The sequence below is a fragment of the Polyergus mexicanus genome, unplaced genomic scaffold (assembly GCF_030449975.1).
Source record: "Polyergus mexicanus isolate NDT 795.1 unplaced genomic scaffold, iyPolMexi1.0 SCAF_18, whole genome shotgun sequence".
In the NCBI taxonomy this organism is placed as follows: Eukaryota; Metazoa; Arthropoda; class Insecta; order Hymenoptera; family Formicidae; genus Polyergus; species Polyergus mexicanus.
In genome coordinates, this window is record NW_027223338.1 from 2,386,346 (window position 1) to 2,410,139 (window position 23,794).

At 29.9% G+C, this 23,794-nt stretch overlaps 2 protein-coding genes across 2 annotated transcripts in view; one reads left to right on the forward strand and one right to left on the reverse strand.

Moving 5' to 3' along the window:
• Superdeath (Suppressor of ER stress-induced death) overlaps positions 1–3,247 on the forward strand; it is a 15,348-nt gene extending 12,101 nt beyond the window's left edge. The window contains exons 9-13 of the mRNA XM_070310858.1: positions 28–205; positions 623–822; positions 1,067–1,378; positions 1,536–1,617; positions 1,843–3,247. Coding sequence (XP_070166959.1) covers positions 28–205; positions 623–822; positions 1,067–1,378; positions 1,536–1,617; positions 1,843–1,992 — 922 coding nt within the window. The 3' untranslated portion in view covers positions 1,993–3,247. The remainder of the gene's footprint in view (positions 1–27; positions 206–622; positions 823–1,066; positions 1,379–1,535; positions 1,618–1,842) is intronic.
• An 892-nt stretch (positions 3,248–4,139) lies between these two features.
• LOC138941144 (putative aminopeptidase-2) lies at positions 4,140–23,552 on the reverse strand. The gene is made up of 32 exons (XM_070310530.1): positions 23,332–23,552; positions 23,060–23,147; positions 22,173–22,593; positions 21,831–21,986; positions 21,254–21,722; positions 20,759–20,997; positions 20,073–20,464; positions 19,611–19,888; positions 19,235–19,419; positions 18,851–19,018; positions 18,470–18,622; positions 16,830–17,420; positions 16,406–16,561; positions 15,754–16,225; positions 15,247–15,485; positions 14,412–14,767; positions 13,510–13,787; positions 12,854–13,035; positions 12,510–12,680; positions 12,142–12,291; positions 11,913–11,991; positions 10,311–10,855; positions 9,791–9,943; positions 9,371–9,667; positions 9,067–9,250; positions 8,636–8,792; positions 7,701–7,966; positions 6,943–7,598; positions 6,405–6,572; positions 6,040–6,198; positions 5,874–5,952; positions 4,140–5,661 (listed from the first exon to the last, which is right to left on the reverse strand). The coding sequence occupies exons 2-32, from the start codon at positions 23,145–23,147 to the stop codon at positions 5,413–5,415; spliced, it is 8,136 nt and encodes a 2,711-aa protein (XP_070166631.1). The 5' UTR covers positions 23,332–23,552; the 3' UTR covers positions 4,140–5,412.
• Positions 23,553–23,794: the final 242 nt, after the last annotated feature.

Genomic DNA, 23,794 nt, shown 5'->3' on the forward strand with positions numbered 1-23,794 from the left:
AAGCAGTGGTATCAACGCAGAGTACTAGTTGATTGACGATGCTCTTAATCTGGCTCGAGCTGGCAAACTGAACTACAGCACCGCTCTCGATGTTACATCTTACTTGGCGCACGAAACTGAGTATTTACCTTGGAAAGCAGCTTTCAATGCTCTTAACTACCTCAATGACATGCTTATAAAAACGCAGGGCTACGATAAATTCAGGGTAAATACTTATCAAATAAAAATTCCAGCGAAAAATATTCGAGCAAAGCTTTAAACTATTAATTGTTTAAATCTTGAAACTTTCTGGTTTAATATTTTACTTCGTTACGTATACAATGATGAATCTCTTCTCATACTCTTTAATCGTATATCATTTCTAAAACATGTAAGTTAATTAAATTTTTTTACCATTTTTCGTGCAATAATATAATTAAATATTTCTATATTATAAAGACATGTTCAATACATTAAATTTTCAATACGGGACTTGAAATTGCGATCAAACTAAAATTAATTGATTTATAAATTAATTGATTTATATTATTTGATGGATAAATAAAATATGCAATGTGCAAGGAATGTGAAATTTATAACCTGCTACGAATTTACGTAATATAATTTTTAATATATTCTTCAGTTGTACGTGTTAAAATTATTGGACAATGTATACAAGCAAGTCGGTTTCATTGACAAGATGGGAGATCCTCAGCTGACAGTTTTCACTCGAATTGATGTTCTAAATTGGGCATGTAGTTTCGGCCATGAGGATTGCGTTGGAAATGCTATTCAACAATTCAACAATTGGCGTCATACTCCTAATCCGGATATCAACAATCCGTAAGTGAAAACGTCACGACATGATAAGATTATCAATCGAGCTCTTCGCGTATCATTCGGCATATTACTATTATTTTTAATGATTGCAACGAACGAGTTATGTGATTTCATTCTATCAACATATGTTGAAATACAACCTATACTATTTCAAAAACTTAATTATCTTTAATGAATAATTAATAAATTCATTCACAATCAATTTAGTATTTATACTTTTGTGAGTATTAAAAGTTTTGTGTTTTAGGATCTCACCGAATTTGAAGGGTGTGGTTTATTGTACAGCTATTCGAATGGGTGGACAAATCGAATGGGATTTCGCTTGGCAGCGATATCGAGCAACTAATGTAGGATCGGAGAAGGATCTGCTTTTACAGGCACTGGGTTGCACAAGAGAGACATGGCTGCTCAGTCGATACTTAGATTGGGCTGTCACGGAAAATTCAGGAATCAGAAAACAGGATGTTAGCCGAGTTTTCGGATCGATCGCTAGTAACGTCATTGGTCAGCCGATCGCGTTTAACTATTTTAGAAACAAATGGACGCGTCTCAGGGAATAGTAAGCTATCTCTATATTTTGTCTATATTTTTATGTATTCTGCATCACAATTACAGGCCTTCCCAAAATACAAATTTGGAAACACAAATATTTTTTTTTAAATCCATATTTCGTTTGCCAAAGGTTTAATGTAACACAAACTTTTTATTCTTTTCAGTTTTGGAACGTCACTATTAACTATCAATAATATCGCAAAATCGTCCACCAGGGGAATAAGTACAAGATACGAACTAAAAGATGTAAGTTAAATATTAAAAATGATTCAACGAGCTTAGCAATCTAGACAAAAAATACGACAAAAAAATGTTGACATAATTCTATTCGAAAAACTCAAAGAATTTATGGACAAGCATTCATCGCTTAAATTCATAATTTACGAAAAAATTTCATAATGCTGCATTTCGAGAAAAACAAAGTTTGCAATAAATGTATATTCTCATTTTCATGATGTTATATTTGTCTAGCTTCTGGAATTTGCAACTGAACACATAAATGAACTTGGTACGGCAACGCGAACCATACAACAGACGGTGGAGCAAGCGGAGGCCAATATACGATGGATCGATAGCAATCATGCAATAATTCGCGATTGGTTACAGAGAAACACCGCGTAATGATCAATCTCAATAAAAAATTAAATAACCTTTCAGTGCGATAATGGTATCGCACGCCTTGATCTATTGCCGAACTTTACTGTAGCGTCAAAGTAACGTGATGAAAATTCGTCCATATGAAGCAGATTGCAGATGAGATATATGGAGTGAAATTGAGAAACAGTCTATCGTTGGATTGTATAAAAATATTATGTGTTTTTTTGTATGTATATGTAAATATACGGTCAGCATTATTGTATGTGTATGTAAATGGTATCTATATGAAGGTGGCGAAGAGTGAAAATCGCTCTCCCGCATGGCGCGTTTACATTCTCGATTATACCGTTAGATCATAAAGTGTATTCTATGGGAAAAGTGTGAGATAATATACATACATCAAGAATCTCTTTACAACAGATCTTTACTCACATAATTATATTATAGATATCATTCTACGTGTAAAATGCTTCACTGTGAATCCAAACAAGTAATAGAGAAGATAAACACATACATGTTCGAAGTAACAATTAGTTAATATTATAAGAGGTATAGAATTTATCATAAAATTCTTAATTCTAAAATTATGTTTTAAATATTCAGCTAAAAAAAAAAAACAAATTATATAATCTTGTTATTTTAAGGAATACGCGAAAAAAATTATTGTATATATTCTATTAAATTGATATATTTGTAAAAAATAATAAATTATCGAAGTGATAATTGACACAAATCTTATTAAAAATATTTATATATAATTAAACAAATATATATTAATTCGATTTATATTATAATAATGTAGTTCTAAAATTAGAAAAAAGATCGATTCGTTCTCTATTAATGAATGTCGCATTTTCTTATAGCGACTACTGAAATATTCGATACGATACATGCTCTAAAATTATAATATTAAAAGCAATTAAAGTATTTTTAATTGTTCATTAATAAAGACAATAAAAGAGTTTATATATGTATATTGTGGTCAAACATACGTATGTTGAAAATTGCTTAAGAAATCAAATATTGTCTATAGCATAATTTAATACTTTATGTACTTAGAATTTCAAAGAGTTCTCTATATTCTCAGTATATGAATACCCGCTAGAAAATTAATTACTATATAATTCGTATGCGATAAGATTTTGATCATATATTAAAGATTGGCAACGCGACTATTTCTTTGTGATTGCCTGTATTTTATAACGACAGTAACCGATTAAAAATATATAATACAGCTTTATTTTGATTGAAAACATTACACATACAGTGTATGGATATATATAAAATAAAATTGTATCGATTTTTACAAATTCTATCGTATATATGCGTTATTTTATTTTTTATTAATATTAGAATATTACAAAGTACGTGCTATACACGCGCGCCATTTATTTCGCGCGTCATACATTAATAAACTGCAATTAAAAAATCTTCAAATTTCAAAAAAGAAATATCTTCTCGAAATATAAAAATCTAGCATAAAATAATAATATTAAATTAATGTACTCAAATATTTTCTTGATTAAATTAAGATAAAATATATTTTTTAAATGAATATGTTAGACTTTATATTGGCCCATTTATTAAAATTAATTTGAAATGCAAGAAAACAAAAGAAATTTAGCCTAAATTTATATTATAAAATATTGAATATTTTGAAACGATAACAAATTAATTGTCACACGGTATTTGACTATTGTTTTTCTTCGCATATTATTATTTACAATAAGACATCTAGTCATCTTGTTGTCATTCGAATGGTGCGCAAATTTTTTTTTGAAACGCAATCGCGACAAGTATCGGGATATAAGTCGCTATAATCATTATAATAACCAGTTATAATCAACTTTCGGTAAACGCTGCGTAACTGTAATGTGATGATAGTCCATTATCAAAACGCTTATTTCTCATGATTTATTCATTTATTATGTAAAGTACAAATAGAAGTAATACAGATAAAAAATATAAATTATTATTTTGTTGCAATTTCCTTACATATCATAGTTATTACATGATAACGGTTGCATTATAAAAAGAAGCGACAATAAAAATTGTCAAACTTTTAAGAGGACTTTGATACATTCGAATATTGATTTAACATGCCTTTTCTAAGAATAGAAACAAACATATATATATATTTCTCTTATTTCAATTAATTTCAATCAGCCATTAGGTGGAAATAATAATTCTCTAATTATATCATTGCTAATAATTTTGAAAAAAATCACAGTGTAGTTGTTTATTTTTATAGATATTTTTTTGATATAAAATAATTTGTATTATTATTTGTATCAATAACTTCTTTTATAATAATGATATACAACTAGTACTATACTTAATATACTTATTGTCAGTTAGTATTACTTAATATTAATGTTCTGATAAACAATTGTAAACATAATTTAAAAGATATATTCGCTGCATTTTCTTGAGGCCAATTATATTTAAGAGCTGATATAAATATATAATTATATAAATATAATATATAATAAAAAACATATATTAATTGGATCGAAATTATGTAATATGGGATTATAGGAGAGCATATATTTAAAAAACTATTATATTAAATTTTACTTTTCATCTTACTGATTATGTCTCATTTTGTGTGTATATATATTAGGTGTACAACTTTGCTTCCGCCGTTTTTTTCCCGAAATTCGAGGCTTTATTATAAAAAACTGGTTATACATTTTGAAATTGCTTGTTGAGTCACTCCCAATGATCGTGCCAGTTCTTTTTGACTTTGACTCGAGTCTTCATTAAGTAATGCCTCCAATTCTGCATCTTCGAAAACCTTCTCTCTTCCACCGCTATGCCGGTCTTCGACGTGAAAATCACCGTTCTTGAAGCGTTGAAACCACTCACGACACGTTCTTTCACTAATAGCGGCTTCACTATAAGTATTTGAGAGCATTCGATGAGCCTCAGCTGCAGATTTCTTCATATTGAAGCAGAAAATTAAAACCTCCCGCAAATGACGAGAATTTTGCTCGTAAACTGACATTTTCAATCGAGAATAACTTTATGATGCAGATACAAATCGACTAATGTTTCTATGAGGTTATGTTGACAGATGCCCAAGTTTATCGCATGACGTCTATGATCTATTTATTTCGACCACTACTTACCGCTAAAGCCATCTATAGGAAAACGGCGGAAGCAAAGTTGTACACCTAATATATATATACACACAAAACTCAAAAATATAATTTGTATCTGTATCAAGTATTATACAAAGAAAATGAAACATTATTTATATTGTTAATTCTTTAGAAAAAGTAAATTATTATCTAAAGAGAATATTACTGACTAAAAATCTATTATCTAAAGAGAGAAGAAATTATAATGATTAAATTTTTTTTTGTTCTGTGTAAAATATAAAACTAGGAAATAATCTCTATATGTTTGATATTATTTTTTGTTCAATACAGTTTTTCATTGTCAGTAACAACATAAAAAGTATGATATTAAAGCAATGAGAGTCATAAAAATAACATTCATTGATTCTATCATAGTAGAACCGTTTGGATCTGTATGAGGATCTGTAAACTCTTTTATTATCCACTGATTGATTATTTGATTATGTCTCTCGTACCATATCAAATTGGCTTCTGCAGTAGTGATGGCGGAAGCAAATCTTGCTTTGTTTGGAGCGTGCAAGTTTATATAAGATTCGACAAATTTATTCAGCTAAAAAAAGAATACATTATTGCGTTATTTAATCTATTACTTGAAAAAGTTATGTAACTAAGTATCGCATTTGTGATATGATTAATAATTAAAACGATAGCATGTCAACTGTCAGCATATCAGCACATCAGCAAGTTATTTTCTCTCGGAATTTTCAAAAATTATTATATATGAATAATTAAATTATAATTATCTCTCTGATATATTTATACCTTATTGTATTGATCCCAACTTGATATATGAGATGCCACGTTATGGAACAAAGTCGCCACATCGTCCCAATTGCCGAAACTATGAGCATATAAATAAAAGAATTTTCTTGCCAAAAATTCCAATAGAATTTTACTCAAATTCTATTAATATCGCTGTAATACTTACTAATCAAGGACTTCTGAGATATTTGCTATTAAAAAGTCAAGAATAATATTTACTCCTACTTGACTTGCGCTATATACGGAAGCAAACACTGCTGAAACATCTTGTCGGCGAATAGCGGCGTTTGCAGGATTGTATTTTTCGATGGCCTTCCCTAGATAGCTGTTTAAATAAATTTTTCGTGAATCTGTGCGTTGAGCGTGATAAGATTGCACGCGAGATTGTATCCAAGCAATTGAAGATTATCACAACTTATAATTTTAATAAGTTTCTCATACACACTCAACATAGATATGAGGAAATGTATGTATAATCCTATTTTTATAAATTCTGAATGTTGATATTGCACTTTCTATTTATAAACTTACTTTTGGAGCACCGTTTTGTTTGTAGAGCATCCAAGTGCATTTATAATAATCTTTTTCTCCGAATCAAAGTTTGTTTTTAGATACTCTTTCCATAGGAAATCCCAATCACTTTTATTCCCGTTCTTTATCGCGGTGCAATAGACAGCTGGTCGTGCATTACGTGGGATTCTGTGAGTAAGAAAAGTGGATAAGAATTTTATTTTTTAGAAAAGTCGCACAAGTATGTATTTATTAATCTATATAATTATTTAAAATTATTTAAATTTAAATCTCTGGTGAAAGTCAGGTTTTCTCTGATCTTCAAAGATCTTCTCTTTTTTTTCTATTTTTGTATTACACTTTTTATCTCAAAAGATAATTTTCTTATTTTCTTAATTATATTTTTATTTTCAAGTGAATTTCATAGTTTCTAAAATAAAAACTTTTTTTTCACGTTAGACAGAAACAATTAATATATGAAAAAAGGAAAAAAGAAGCGGGAGATTCAATAATTTTATAATCAGTTCAATAATTTTATAAAAGATTATTGGAATCTTACCGTTTTTGAATATTATCACGCCAAGCTACAAATAAGTCTTCAGATTTTATTACACACTTCATGTTATTGATTTTACAAGCCCATTGAAGAATAATTTCCCTATTTAATCTATCCAGAAACTTGTCGTCATCGCGATCATCGAATCCTATTTTGTTATACATCTTGGATAATATCTTTGAAATATATCTTTCTAGATGCTCCTGATATTCGCTTTGTTTTTCAAATCTTTCGTAGACATATGACAAGCCATTAAAGAACGCTTTCCAAGGTAAATGATTTGTCTCCCGAATCAAATACCTCGATGCGTTTAGCACCAATTCATAATCTACGTAAGTAGCGCGAGCTAAGTTAAAGAGGTCGTCTATAATTTGAGCACGATTCAAGACATGGATTGATTCGAATCCTTCGCTATCCAGTTGATTGATTAATCGTCTCCATGAATAAATATCGTAATTGACACGATAAAAACCGGTTTGATGATAATTCACGATAAACCACTCGTTAATGGGGTTGATAAACATGGTTTCGGGTGTTGATCCTAGCCATACTACAGAATCGATAGTCGTATAAGTAAAGTTCTGATTAGACAGGGCGATACGAATTGGTATCCAATAAAATTTATTGTTAGTGGTACTTCTGTCCATTAGAAATTGCTCCTATTCAAAACAATAGCATTAAATTAGATTGAAGAATTTTTAAGTCAAATATGAAAAAAAATAGCGACATAATATAAAGCTATATTGATACTATAATATTACCTGAGTAAGTGTTAATCTATCATTATTTAATGTAGCATTCACGACAGGATATCCTGGTTGATTCGTCCAAGTATCCATTACTTCCTCGATGCTTGCCTTCTCAACTGATATCGATACAAATTTTTCGAAGCTTTTCCATAAATCTGAAGGACGTGCCGTACCGTATTTTCTTTGTTTCTTTAAATAATGGCGAAGCACTAACTTGTCAGTTTCTGGTAAGATTTTAACTTCCCATGTGTTAAATAGCATTCGTAAGACACTGGCGGCTAAAACATATATAAATATTTCAATATTTAGTATTAAAAATGGCTTTTTTATGTAACAAATTCTCGAATAGGATGCTTCAAATATTAATAATGAAACAAAAAAATCTCATTTAATAATAAAATACTTTATGATTGTAAAAAAATAATACAATTATTACGATATAAATTTTTTTAGAAAAATAAATTAAAAAAATAATAATAAATTTTTCATTACTTTTATAATTATATGTGTTTTGTATAAGTTTTATATTTTTAATCCGTAAGGTCTTGCGCACAATAGAAAAAATATTAGGAATAGGAATAAAATATCAGGAGGAGAAATTTGGAATTATTTTACTTCAAACAAGGAAACGGAATGAATTAATTATTTCTAATTTTTATTTTTTTTATTTCATTATGCGTTAATCCATTCCGTTCCCTTGTTTGATGTAAAATAATTCCAAATTGCTCCTCCTGATATTTAATATTTTATTCCTATTCGTAATATTTTCTCTATTGTGCGCAGGGCCTAAGACACATTACTTTAATATTAAAACTAACTAAAAGTTTATCGTAAAGAATATTTCTTCGAAAATTCTTTCCAGTTACCTTAGATGTTAAGTACATATATCAAGATATTATGTATCTTGATTGTATTAAGATTTTTATATGATATATGTATATACGTACATTTTCCATAAGTGACATAGTCGAAAATATTATTTATGTCTTCAGGTTGTTCAACCGGATTTGTCATGGGATGGGCTAACGGCAAAGAATCTTGTAATAGAGCAGACTGCAGCTCGTAAACCACGAATTGATTCATGAATTCGTAATCTGGCCATATCTAAAAAAAAAATGCGCAAATTTATCAATATTTCTGGTTAAAATAATAATATCTGTAACAGATATTATTTGAAAAATTTAACTCTATAATAGATTGATCTATCTCTTTTTACGAACTTAAAAAAACTTAATATTAAAAGAGAGAGAAAAAATTTTTAAATTAAAATAAATTTCTTCGAATTCTTAAAAAGCATATGATTTGCCACATATTGAACAAACTAATTATGGAATAAAAACTATGATTTTCTTCTGATATGCAAATATATCGTACACACCTGATCAGCAGCATACGATTCGAAATATTGAGCAAAGCCTTCATTAAGCCAAATGTAATTCCACCATGCGCATGTAACTAGATTCCCGAACCACATGTGTGTAAGTTCGTGCGCTATTACGGTGATCATGTATCTTTCGTACGTGGCCGTGGTTTCGGTTGTGTCATAAAAAAGTCCGTATTCACTGTTAAAAAAATTATATTATTTATGCAGTCCGAATAATTTATAAAAAAATATGTATGTAATCCCGATAAATATGTATGTATTTCTATGATTATTAAATTAAGAGTAGAGAATATTTTACCGGAAAGTAGGCAGACCCCAGTTCTCCATCGCGCCCATGGAGAAATCCGGAATTCCCATTAAATCCAGCTTAGGTAAAGGATAATCGATATCCGTGAACAGTTGCAACTCATTAATAAGTGCTTTGGCAATATTTTGAGCATATTTGCCATGCTTTACGACTTCGGGTCTGCCCCATACATTTAAAAACTTTTCAGATTCATTCACAGGCTTAAATTCGGAGACAACAAACGCTACCAAATATGCTGGCATTTTCACTTTGCTAATTTCGAATATATCCAATGTATAGTTATTGTTTCTAAAATAATAAATAATTACAATATATATAACGTAAAGATAATTATTAATTTATATTAAAAAGTTATTTTGTATTTGTATGCATATTCAGATTCGTATTAAATATATTTTTACTCATACTTACTTCAACTCTCTAGATTGCAACATATTACTCAATGTATTGTAATGGTTTGGTCTTTCAATATTAATTATAAAGTACGATTTAAATGCTGGCTCGTCGAAGCAGGGGAAGGCTTTTCTAGCATGTGTAGGCTGGAATTGTGTTGTTGCTAGCCAACTGTAATAAATTAATAAACAAATTGTAATATAAATATTACTATAAATGTTAAAATCTAATATGCTAGTGATTCAATGTTGTTTTGTATTAATATCCATATTATAATTTTATTCGGAAAGCTGTAATGAGAAACTTACGAAAAATTGCATGTTTTCATCTTTTTTTAGGGAATGACATCACACACACACACACACACACACGCACGCACGCACGCACGCACGCACGCACGCACGCACGCACGCACGCACGCACGCACGCACGCACGCACGCACGCACGCACGCACGCACGCACGCACGCACGCACGCACGATGTTATCGTTTATTTATCGTATAACTTATATGTTATGTAATAATAAATATTACTCACTGTTGTACTCCGTCACCGTCTAAATAGGAGCTACGATAGAATCCTTGCATATCGTCATTAAGAATACCATTAAAGTTAATTTCTGCCATTATGTTCTCCGCAGTTTTGACTTCGAAATTTAGATATATCCTTAATTGTTGTGGAAATAGTTGCTCATTTATATAATTCAATGATTGTATTGGTTCGGCATTCAAATTTTTGCCCGCTACGTAATTTCTGTAGACTTTTATATTCGAAATATTAAGATTGTGCGAATTGAGAACTATGGACATAGCATCATTCTCGACTCTCATGTATATTTGCACATTTCCATCAAAGATGCCTTTCTCCATATAAGGTTTGAGTGTCACGTTGTATAGTTTTGGATAAAGTGCGCTCGGCAAGCGGTATTTGTTGTTTAAAAACAGCTTGTCCAATTCTTCAAAAATTATTGGCGCTTTTCTCTCGTACCAATCAAATTCGTATTGCGCCGTTAATAAATAGGAATCGACAAACTTGTTGAACGCTGGTTCTCTCTCGACCAGCCAATTCAGTAAGTTTCGATACTATGAATCAAAGACAAATTTGATCAAACAGATATCAACTGACATAAAAAATTACAAAAATAACAATTTATTAAGAATGTGCCTAAAAATATCTGGTAATATTTACATAAAATTTATTTATAATTTTGGTAAATATTTAGATTAACGTACCCACCTCCAATAACTTTGACCTTGACATATGTTGTCAAGGTAACTGTCCTGAGTAACATCCAAAAGGTTTTAGCCGTCGCTCGTTGTTCGTTAAAAAGTTATTAATAAAAGAATTTAAATGAAATGTACGAAATTACAATGATTATTCTTAACATAAAATGATTTCATATGGGTTTTCAACTTTCTACGCGAAGCGAAATCTATCCCACAATTCTTGTGTGGATTGGAAAGTGTATGCGTGGACGCAGTGGGTTTCGCCCCCCCTACGGGAAGGCTTCACTTCCGGAAGATATAACCTAACCCAAACCAAATTTTAGTTTTAAATTAGAAATAGGTTTGGGCTAGGTTATATCTTCTGGAAGTGGAGCCCCCCCGTAGGGGAGGGGGGGGGCGGAACCCACTGCGTTCACGCATACACTTTCCAATCCACACAAGAATTGTGGGATAGATTTCGCTTCGCGTAGAAAGTTGAAAACCCATATAAAATCATTTTATGTTAAGAATAATCATTGTAATTACGTACATTTCATTTAAATTTTATTAATAATTTTTATTAATAACTTTTTAACGAACAACGAGCGACGGCTAAAACCTTTTGCATGTTATTCAGGACAGTGACCTTGACAACATATGTCAAGGTCAAAGTCATTGGAAGTGGGTACGTTAATCTAAATATTTACCCATTTTACTTCACTTTAATTATTAATTAATTTCATTTATTGCTTTGTTTAATATTTAATAAAATGTGTTTTTGTTGAAAGAGAAAGATTATAATATAATTATTATTTATTATAAAGATTTTTTAGACTTTTATATAAATATTTTTATCAAATCTGTTTTTCTTAAGTAAGTATGCAAAATACATAAAATCAGTCAAAATGTATAATGTGTTTAATGATGCAATTACCTGTTTATAGAGTTGATGAGTAGATAACCTGCTTGCCAGAGAGTTTACTATTTTTCCGATTTTTGTATAATCATCAAAACTGTAATCGAAAATGGTAATGTAAATGTTATGTAATATAGTAAATAAAATATGTTATGTAGGTATACAATATATGACATACATATACATTTTTATGTGTTACATTATATTATATATATAATCTTTATTATTGTATGTGATATTTACTTACTGCTTATGTAATATATCATCGTAATTATTTTTAATGACATTCATGATGACTTCAATGCCAATTAAACTTGCATCGTAGACATCTGAGAATACTTTTGCGCTGTCTTGGTAGCGTATGTATGAATTCTTTGCAACTGCATCCCGCAATAACCTTGATGAAAACAGTAATAGTACTCTGCGTTGATACCACTGCTTAATTTTTTTCAATATTTTTTTATTAAATTGATTGGTTCTTGCGTGATAGCACCTACTATGAATATAAATTCTCTAAAAATTTTACAGAAATTTTACAAATTACAATTTTTACACACGCACATGCACACACACACGCACGCGCGCGCGCGCACTCGCACACGCGCATACACTTACTTTTCTAAAATATCTTTATTCTGCGAACATGCCAATGAGCTAAGAATCACAAGTTTATCTGTAGTGACGTTGCTATTTAAGTATTCTTTCCAAAGAAAGTCGTAAGTATGTTTTGTCGTATCTGTACTCATAGCTGTGCAATAAACAACATCGCGATAGTTTGGAGATATCCTGTAAAACAATCAGTATATTTGCGAATATGATTGATATGTTATTATGATATTTTAATGTATTTCAGTTCATATATTTAGTTCTAAGCTTTCTAGCCAATCATCATATTATGCTTTGTAACTAGTTTTGTAAGTATGAGACATAAGCATATTTTAATTTGTTATTAAACTTACGTATTTGAATATCGCTTTTTTTGAAAATATCTTGCAGCATAGAATTTGCAATCTCCTATATTTAATTTACAAGCCCATTTGCGAGTATGCATTTTTAACATGATAGTTAGATCATCATCGTACCAGCTATCTTCGAAACCTAATCGTGTGTAAAGCGGTTCTATAAGCGATGTTAAATATGCCTGAAAAACATCATATATACACATATATATATATATACAATATTTTTGTTTCTATATATGGAATATTCTTTTCTATTAAGTTACATTATACAATATATTATTAGTAAATAAAAATATCAACTATTATAAAAAAGTATTGCAGTTAAAAAAATATTTAATCTAACAACACATTAACAAAATATATAATCAAAAAATTACGTTTAAATAAAAAAGAAAAAAGCTTGTACTATATTAATATTTATATATATATATATATATGTGAAATTTTAAAATAATTGAACTATTTTAATATAATTTTGCATCTGTATAAATCGTAAAAAAATTTACAAAATTTTCAATAATTATTTTACATTTAAAAATAACACAAAAATTTAATATTTACTAGTTTAATTCAGCAATATATTCACGTCTAGAATATATTAATTCTTTTTGTCTAATTCTCTTTCTCTCTCTTTCTGTATAATATATACATACTTTATATATATCTTCAATACTGCGTCCCCGAAAACGGTTGTTCAAGTAAGGCAGATTATTATAGAATGCACGCCAAGGAATATAATCATTTTCTTGTTTTAAATACATTAAAGCTGATATAACTGTTTTATAATCAATGTAATCTGCTCTTGCCAAATTCATAAGATCATCAATTAATGCTGCGCGATTGTTTTTATGAATTGCATTAATATTATCATCTTTAAGATAATCAAATAGCTTCATCCAATATTTTTCGTCATAATTCACACGATAATAACCTGAGAACAAATGAAAGCATTTATAAATGCGGATTTGAAAATAATATTATGAACTAATGAATATAGACTGTCCGATAATTTTTGACACACCCGAAGTCTGAAGGTAGATTGGCTCAAACTGAGAGGGAAAGTCCTGTACCATTTTGGGATTTTCGTAATAATTATTGAGAAATTAATTAAAAAGGATTGGCCAATTCGCGCGAGTATAAGCGCGCAGCGAGAAGAGACAACCCAAAAATAGGCACGCGACAAAGTTTTGGGAGGAGCGCTCTACAAATGACAATAGTTACGTACGAGCTGTACATAATGATGGATTTCTAGCAAGCACATATGAATGCCGTCCATATCAGGCCGTTCTTTCTCACCGCACGGTAATACTTGCGCGAATTGATCTTTTTTAATTAATTTCTCAATAATTATTACGAAAATCGCAAAATAGTGCAGGACTTTTTTTTCAATTTAACCCAATCTACCTTCACACTTTGGGCGTGTCAAAAATTATCGGACACCCTGTATATATATTAAAAATTGTTAAATATTGAAATCTTATGTATATATGTATACTTATCATAATTATTGTGCTTTTAGAAAATTTCATTTTTTAATTTTGTTTCGTTTGATTACCAGATTGCTGTACGTTGAATGTTAAAAGCGAGGTTGATGGATTGCTGATTTTTGTTTCATTCTTTATAAACCAAAGCCTTGGCCTGGAATTGGAATATTCTAAACTATTGTTGACCGATGCCCATGTGATCGGAATATGCCATGTATAAGTAGAATTATCCTCATCTTGCTTAAAGAAGAATCGTTCTTGTCTCAAAATTACATTATTTTCTTTAATATCAACATAAACGACAGGATAACCGGGTTGATTAACCCACGTGTCTAAAATGGATTTGATATTGTCTTTCAGTCCTTTTCTTATTACTTGTGTTTGAAATGCTGCGTATAAGTCTTCCGATGTCGCAACATTGTATTTTCTAAAAAATTAAGTAAGAAGTAATTATTTCTTTCTAGCAGATTAATATCTGTTTACAAAATTATATATAAGCTTTTATATATTTGAAGCATTAAAAAAATACTTTTTTATATCATTGGAAAAATACATATCTATCATGAATGGTTTTATTACAGTTACATTTTCTTACAATTACAGTTATTAGATCACTATCTTGTTAAAGAGATATGATTAATAGAAGCTAATTATTTAGCTAATTTAAAAAAATAATTTTTCATTATTAATTTTTTATACATCATTTATTAATTAATATTATTATATATAAAATAATATAGTATCGTATATGTGTCTATATATTTAAATAATAATCAATATTCAATAAACTTTTAATAATCGTTAATAAATAAAAATTAAGGAGATCTTTTTCTCATTTTGTTTAATTAATAAGAAAAATATTTTTAATTTACAAAAAAAATATCATGTTTACGATTACAAACGTACCTTTTACTAAGATAATCACTTAATGCCTCATAGAACATTTCGTTTCCATATGATTTTTCTAACATTCTTAATACGCTGGCGCCTTTGTTATAAGTGATACTATCGAATATACTTCGAATTTCACTTGGGCTATATACGTCGTAATTCAAGGCGTGCGTAAAGTTCGAACTGTCTGCTTTAAAAGCAGAATGCACTTGGTCCACCACGAATTGCGATTCCAACGTCGTGTCATTAAACACCTAATATACAAATAATCTATTATTTAAGACAGTTTTCAGATGAAATAATGTTCTCATTTTAATGCTCATGATATTTTAATGCATTAAAATAAATAAAATATGCCTTATATATAAAAACAGATATTATTCCGTGTAAAGCATATGAATATTAATGCGTTTAATATAGAGAAATCTCTTTTCTTTAAAGCTTTTTTCTTTAGTGAATCTTTATCGCGCGTCTGATCATTAAATCAGCGTTATACCTGAACAGAATAACTTAATTACGTACACGAGCAGGAACGTGATATTCAAAGTATCTGGCGAATCCCTCGTTTAACCACAAATACTTCCACCATAAAGGAGTGACCAAATTTCCGAACCATTGATGGGAAATTTCATGGGCAATCACGTTCCTGATATTCTGCCTGCTTGTGATCGGAGAGTGATTCTCATCGTATAATAAATATGGTTCTTTGTATGTCAAGAGACCCCAATTTTCCCCTGCGCCTGATGGGAAGTCCGGCAGCGCGACCATGTAAAGTTTGGAGATTTCATATTGCTGTCTCATTATGGTCTCGAAGAAATTCACGAGTGGAGATATTAAGGATGCAGCGTATTCCGTTTGATTAATGACGTTGGGACGCGCGAGTATGGCAGTTTTATTTGTTACACGATTAATTTCAAAATCGGAAATAACAACTGCTACCAGATACGTCGACATCTTTACCGATTCAAAGAAAGTGTATAATAGACGATCATCACTGTAATAATTTGTAAAATGTATTTATATCAGTGTATTTATATTACTTGTTTTTTTTATAATATAATATCAAGATTATACGTGTATATATAAATATACATTATTTTAAGCAAAAAGTTAAAAGAAATAATATTTAATTAAATTTATGTTAGGGAACATCTAGTATATTTAAAATACATACACTTTTGTCACCGATTGCCATTCCATATTGCTGACAGCTTTGTAATCTAATGGCACTCTAACGTGAATGGTGAAGAGTGCTTTCATTGCCGGTTCATCAAAACAAGGGAACATTTTTCTGGCGCCAACGGGTTCTAAGTGCGTGGCTGCAAGCCATCTACAATAGTATAACACAATCAATCGAATACATAAATTTTAATTGCAAGTTATCTTTTTTATCATGTTTGCTGATAAGACTAATCATCCAAAATATTCAAATTCAAGATGAGACAATCGTAATTTTTCTTAAGAAAAATTTCCATTCCCTCAATATCTTTTTGCAAAATAGAAAAAGCATTCAAGAAGTATTCAGTACTGACTTGTATAAAATAATTTATTAAATCTTAAATCCGAAAATTTACTATTAATAATACTCAATTCATTACCTCGTTTTTCCATTTTCGTTCACATACGAACTTTTATAAAAGCCACGAAGCTCTGATGGATTTAAGTGACTCGTGTAGTCGATTTCGATGATCAATTTCGTTCCAACGGGCAGTTCTTTATCAAGATTGATCACATAAAAGTCATATTCCTTTTCGATATTTTGATTTACAATTTTAACTTGTGTCTGATTAGCCATCACAGTTACCGTATGATGTTTAATTTCCGCCGAGTGCAAAACGATTTGTCTTGTCTGTTGCACAACGTCGGCTTCAATCTTGACGTGTCCATTGACGGTGAAATTTTCTACCTCGAGATAAGGCATAACGGATATAACATATTTTCTGGGACTTATATTTGTTGGTAGGCGATATTTTTGTTGTAGCCATCGAATAATAGGTACCGAAGCGGACTTGTACCATTCCAGTTCGTATCTAGCGATCCTTAAAGAGGATTCTAGAGATTCGAGGATAAGCGCAAATTCCGTCTTATGCCTGTTTATGAGATTTTGAAATTTGTCCACTAATCTAGGTGTGGAGAAACTTTGCGATGCTCCATCGAGAATCGTGGCTAATGTACTCTGGCCTCCATAACTGAAGAAATAACGTGCTTGTAAAATTAATTCGAAATGATCTTCCATTTTATGCTTTCTTTTTACACATCTGACTACATTATTTATTTAATTAACATTTTGCATCTCATAGCTTAAAAAATTCGAAGATAGATGCTTTATAATTACGCGTGAGATATATATTAACACGTTCCCATACAGCACCGCAAGATTGCAATAACATTACGGCAACATTTTTCTGCAAGATTGCAATATTGCAGAAACATTGCGAAATGTTGCTGCAACGTTGTTATGATATTGCAGCAACAGTAAAATGTCTGCCTACAGAAATATTGCAATATAATATTGCAGCAACATAGCAATATAATATATATGCAATAATGCTTTATGTATATTTATCAACATAATATCCTTAACATATGAAAAAAATAATAAGAAATTAGGCCTATAATAGTCAGGATCTAGCGTGTATATAGTTTTTCTGTATTATAATAATAACAAAATTATAAAATGTAAATTTTTCAGTACACATTCGATTTCCTTCAGTGACAGAGAATATCTAAGAAAAATAAGAAAAAACTCAATTTGTAATTGTGTAAATTCACAATTTCTAATTTCTTTGTATCCGAAATATTCAGATATCCGCATGCAAAATATCATACGACTTAAATTAACAAAAATATTTATTATATCTTTTTAATCTTACTAGCCGCTCTTTGTAAATTTTATATAATCATCATGACTAAAAATTAAATACGGAATAGATAGCGCAACATATGCCGCATAGTGGTAAACGAATGAACTACCGATTATTGAATACTTTTTTTGTAATATTTTCGGAATGTTGCTGTAACATTGCTAAAGTTATATTGTAAAATAATGTCTTTGCAATATTTCTGCAACATTAAACTGCAGTATGCAATATTACAATGTTGCAGCAATGTTGTTGCAAGCTTTAGTGCTATATGGGGTTATTAATATTCTATTTGTTTTAAATGTGACTCAAGTATTAATTATATTCTGCTTCTATTTTACGCATTTGTATACTGCATTGTAATAAAGAGGTCTTACTATTTCTCCATCTCTTTGTAATGCTTCTCAACGAAATCAAGAATATATTCGGCGCCAATCAAGCCAGAATTATAAACGGCAGCGAAGACATTCGTGCTGTCTTGCTTACGAATTCGGTTGGTTGCGTAACTGCTGATGGCATATCCCAGATACCTGTGATTAATAACAACAAAGATAATAACAATTAATTTGTAAATACAATATTATATCGGCACATACAACCATCGCGCTGCTATTTTCTTGCCATATGAACTATGATTGATTATACAGGCAGATGGATCAAGTTGTATACTATCTATTTATTTATCTGTTTATCTTTTTTTTGTAATAATACTTTTATATATCAAGACGTAGAACAATATTTTCATGTTTTAGTCTTACTTTTCTAAAATAGTAGTATTTAAGCTGCATCCAAGAGCGCTCATAATCACTGTTTGGTCGGTCACATAATTGGAATTCGAATACTGTTTCCATAAAAATTCCCAGTCTTCAGGAGTTCCATATCTTGCGGCTATGCAATATGTCGTAGTCCTTTCATTCGGCTTAATACTATCAAATATTAAAATTACACAATTATTTAATTTTTTTATGAGATATACGCGCAAAGAGTTAACATATCGTAAGATATTAGAAGATATTTAAACATTGAACTTCACTATTCTATATTCTATATTACTTATTATATATGTGTATTTATTGTATATTATATATTATATGTATATTGTATCAGAAACATAAGAAAAATAATCGCTTGTATATTCTTACGGAACAGAAGTATTTCTCCATTGTTTGAACTTCTTCATATAAACCCTTATACATTCATCGTCACCTAAATTACAGGCCCAATTGTTTACCTCTCGTCGTAATAGAATCGTTAATCTATCATCGTTTGTGCTATCTTCATATCCTAATTTTTTGCGTTTATTATGGATAAGAGATAGGACGTGTTTCTAAAAACATGAAATGGCATTATAGAATTGTATGATTTACCGGGTGAAAGCAAAAGTTGATTTGTTATTGCTTTTTTATTAAATTTAGGTAATTTGTTTAAATTTAGCTTACGACTATTATAGTTACAATTGCTTTTTTTATGCTTAGTTATTTATAATTTATTTGATGTAATCTTTAATAATTGATCAACCTTGAATAAAGAATGTTCATCGTATCCTGTAAATCGCTTATTCAAGTAATCCAAACCATTGAATGCTGCTTTAAAGGGCAAATAATTCGTTTCCTGATTAAGATACGCTATTCCATTCAAAACTATTTCGTAGTCTAAAAGTCCTGCTCTACCCAAATTTAACAGATCGTCTATGATGCCGGCTCTGTTTAACACGTGAATCTCATCGAATTTGTCGCTATTTAAGACATTGAAAATGCGCTGCCATCCATCGTAATTATAATTTACACGATAAAAACCTATAATAAAAATTAAAAATTAAAGTTATTTTTTAAGCAATTTCTGTCTATCGATATAAAATATTTTAATTTATAATACTCATTTTAATATAAACTTTTTTTTGACGATCTAATCATAATTGTTATTTAATTATAATATTTGTTTTTCAATATAATCCGGCATCAATAATAAGTTTGTACTAACCCGATAATTGAACGTTGAATATCACCCACTCTTTCGGGTCTATATTATCTTTCGGATTAGGAATTATAGTAACTTTTTCGGTGGACAGCCAATATTTCGCAAGAGTATTATCAAAAATCGGTTTGGTTTGTGTAGCCCATGTAAGTGGGACCCACCAAGTAACATTCGTGGGAGTTTTATTCAAGTTTCTTAAAAGAAAACGTTGTTGAGTAATATGGAATATGCCTTTGTCATCGATATTGATCGATACAACGGGGTATCCAGCTTGTGTAGTCCAGGTATCCATTATTGTTTTTACAGCATCGGGTTGTGCTAAAGGTTGTTGTTGATAATTCACTTGATTCTGTATTGCCTCCCATAAAGCATTTGGATTACCCAATCCTTCTTCTGTGCTAAAAGAATACATTATGCATGTAATAATTTGCACATTATGAGAAAAAAAATAAATTTTACATTTTTTTTCAAATTTCTTATATTATAAGTATCAGCAATTTTAGTCGATATACTATATTTAATTTATATCAAAATGTGTGTGTATCTAATTTATACAATAATAAAATTGAATATTAATTCAATTTTATGTTGTTTTAAATATCTTTTATTTTAAATCAAATATTTATGACGAAACTAATAAGCTTTCAAATAAAATACAATAAATTGTATAATTTCTTGTATGTAATATTTACTTGTTATATAAGTACTCGCGTAATGCGGGTTTGAAGACGTTGTTTCCAAACGTGAGGTTCATCATACGAATAATGCTAGCTCCCTTTGCATAGGTAATAGAATCTCCAATTCCGTTGATTTGCGATTGACTAGAAACCTCTCGAGTCATTGGATGAGAAGATTCAAAACCGTCCACTATTAAAGCAGATCCATGCTGTTCCACTACGAATTGCTCCCTCATGTTCCAAGATTTCTCGATCTAAGCGTTAAAATGACAGAAAAATTATTAATCCAATTTTTTTAAAGATATAAAAGTATAATTTCTGTTTCTTATTATTGTGCCAGTGTTGTAATGTCAAGAATCGATCATTGATTTTCAACAATCTATAACAAGTGTGATGTAAATTGTACAAAATCAAAATTATATAAATTATTCAGACTGGATCTAAACCTAATTTTTTCTTGAATTTGATAATAATTCTATGATAATGAAATATTTTGTATAATGCCCTTACTTCCGCTGTGCCAAAATACTGAAAGTATCTGGCGAATGCTTCACTAAGCCAGAGATAGCTCCACCATTCTGGTGTCACTAGATTTCCGAACCACATATGCGTGAGTTCGTGAACAATTACGGAAGCCACGTTCTGTTGTGCAGGTGCCGATGATTCTTTCTCGTCGTACAGCATCCGAGGCTCGCGATACGTCACCAATCCCCAATTTTCCATAGCTCCGGCTGCGAAGTCGGGTACAGCTACCATGTCCATTTTAGAAAGAGTATATTCTTGCTCAAATATAGTACCGAGTAGCTTTAAAGCTGCAGTACCAATCTTCAAGGCGTAACTCGTTTGATTAATGACGGATGGTCTAGACCATACATTAAAATGATCTTTGCCAAACGAATGAAATTCCGAAATAACGAATGCAACTAGATAGGTGGACATAGGGATGCTTTCGTAGAAGGTATCCCAGATCTGGTCTCCCCTTAAAAGAAAAAAAGTATGAGTTAGAAATAGTATTAAAACAAGATAGAGATCAATTTGACAGCACACCTATAATGAAGTATATATTCTGCGCTTTTTTAATACTTACAATTTTTCGGCATAGTTGAATGGCATGTTACTGAGACATGTATAGTTTTTGTCTCTTGATATGCGAATTGTAAATGTTGCCTTAAAATTTGGCTCATCGAAGCATGGAAATGCATGTCTCGCATATATGGTTTGAAACTGTGTCGCAGCTAGCCATCTATAAAAAAGATTCATATTAGAAATTTCTATAAATTTATATATTGTTCTCTGATATTTACATTAAAAATTAAAACATGTATACACAATATGTGCAAATTTATATTTTGTTTAATTTATGATTGTTTATAATTTTGTAATTTTATTAACATAAAATAGATTTTAAAAAGTGACATATATCACTCACTTGATTTGACCATCTTTATCAAAGTAAGAACTTTTATAAAATCCGATCATGTTGTCATTCAAGGTGCCGTTATATTCAAAAGCAATTAATATCTTTGATCCTTTTTTAAGAGTTTTGGAGACATTAAGGGTGTATTTTTCAGTGATATTGTCATATGTATGCCCGACGATAACATTTTCATTATGCGCTAAAACGGACTGCGATATGATTTGGATATTTCCCACGTGAAGCGTAATTGTGTCGGTTTCGTTTTTCACCACAGCGATAATTTTCACGACGCCCATAAATGTAAAATCGTCTTGTAATTTTGGTACAAGCACGATTTCATAAGAAATGGGTTTAACAGATGTTGGTAATCTATAGTCATCATTTTGTGATATCTCGTGATATTGTGAGAAATTCACATCTTGCGTAAGTATATCTGTACATAAATATATTATATTTTTCAAATTTGTCAATGTATTGTATATAAAATAATACATTTAAAAAAATTACATCTTTCTGTATAAATGCTAACAATGAGTATACAATTTTATATGAAATATAATTTCGGGAATTAGTAATCTAAAATACAAAGTCTTACGGCTAATGTTAAGCACGTAATTTTCTGTTACTACTTATATTTATAATTTACGTTTGTAGATAAAAAAATGCCGTATAATTTTATAAAATTGATAAAGAATGCACTAAAACATGTTCACATATATATACAAAATATAATTATACAATTCTATTTTTATTCGCTGAATTCTTTGATGCTATTTTTTTTATAAATATATACTTTGAGAAAGAGAGAGAGAGAGAGAGAGAGAGAGAGAGAGGGAGGGGGGGGAAACATAAATTAATATAAAATATATTTATGGAATATAAGATGTAGATAGAATTACCTTCGTAAGAAGAAAATTTTTCTACTGCGTTTCCGCCAAACACTGTGATTAGGATGCAAAGTAACAGATGTTTCCAAAAGATCTTCATCTAAAAAGCAAAGTAATAGTAGTATAGTTCCATTTTTTAAAATTTTAAATTTTGTTAGGAATTAATTAACTACGCCGTAGAAGTCATAGAGTTTAACATAAAGTTTATCTTTATCTAAATAAAATAGCACCATATTCTTTTAGTGAATGAAGAATTTTAACAATTTAGAAATTATTGCACTTACCTTTACTAACTGTTTCACCGCGTACTATTAACGCTTTCCCATGTTTTTTACTTCGCAAATAAAAGTTCACGAATAAATACAGAGAAGCGAAAGTTATTTATATTTACAATAATATTGCGTTTTAAAATGATTGCTTTAATTTTACTAATATATCAGTCACGTTTAAATAAAATAAATGTAATAGAAAGATTTTATTATATGTCTATCATGGGCAAACAATATATTCGATTTCCACAGTACGTTTCTAAATGTACAATTCGCGCGTACAATTCTCGATACAATTTTGAAATGACAGATTGTTATATGCGGTTTTGATCCCTGGTACTGTCTTGAAATTATCTATGATATCATCTACTATCTTATCACAAGTTTAATGTATAACGACGTCATCATTTTTCATATTAAATCACGTTATCGTGTTTTACTGCTTACACAAAATATCATTTGCTACTGTATTCACTAA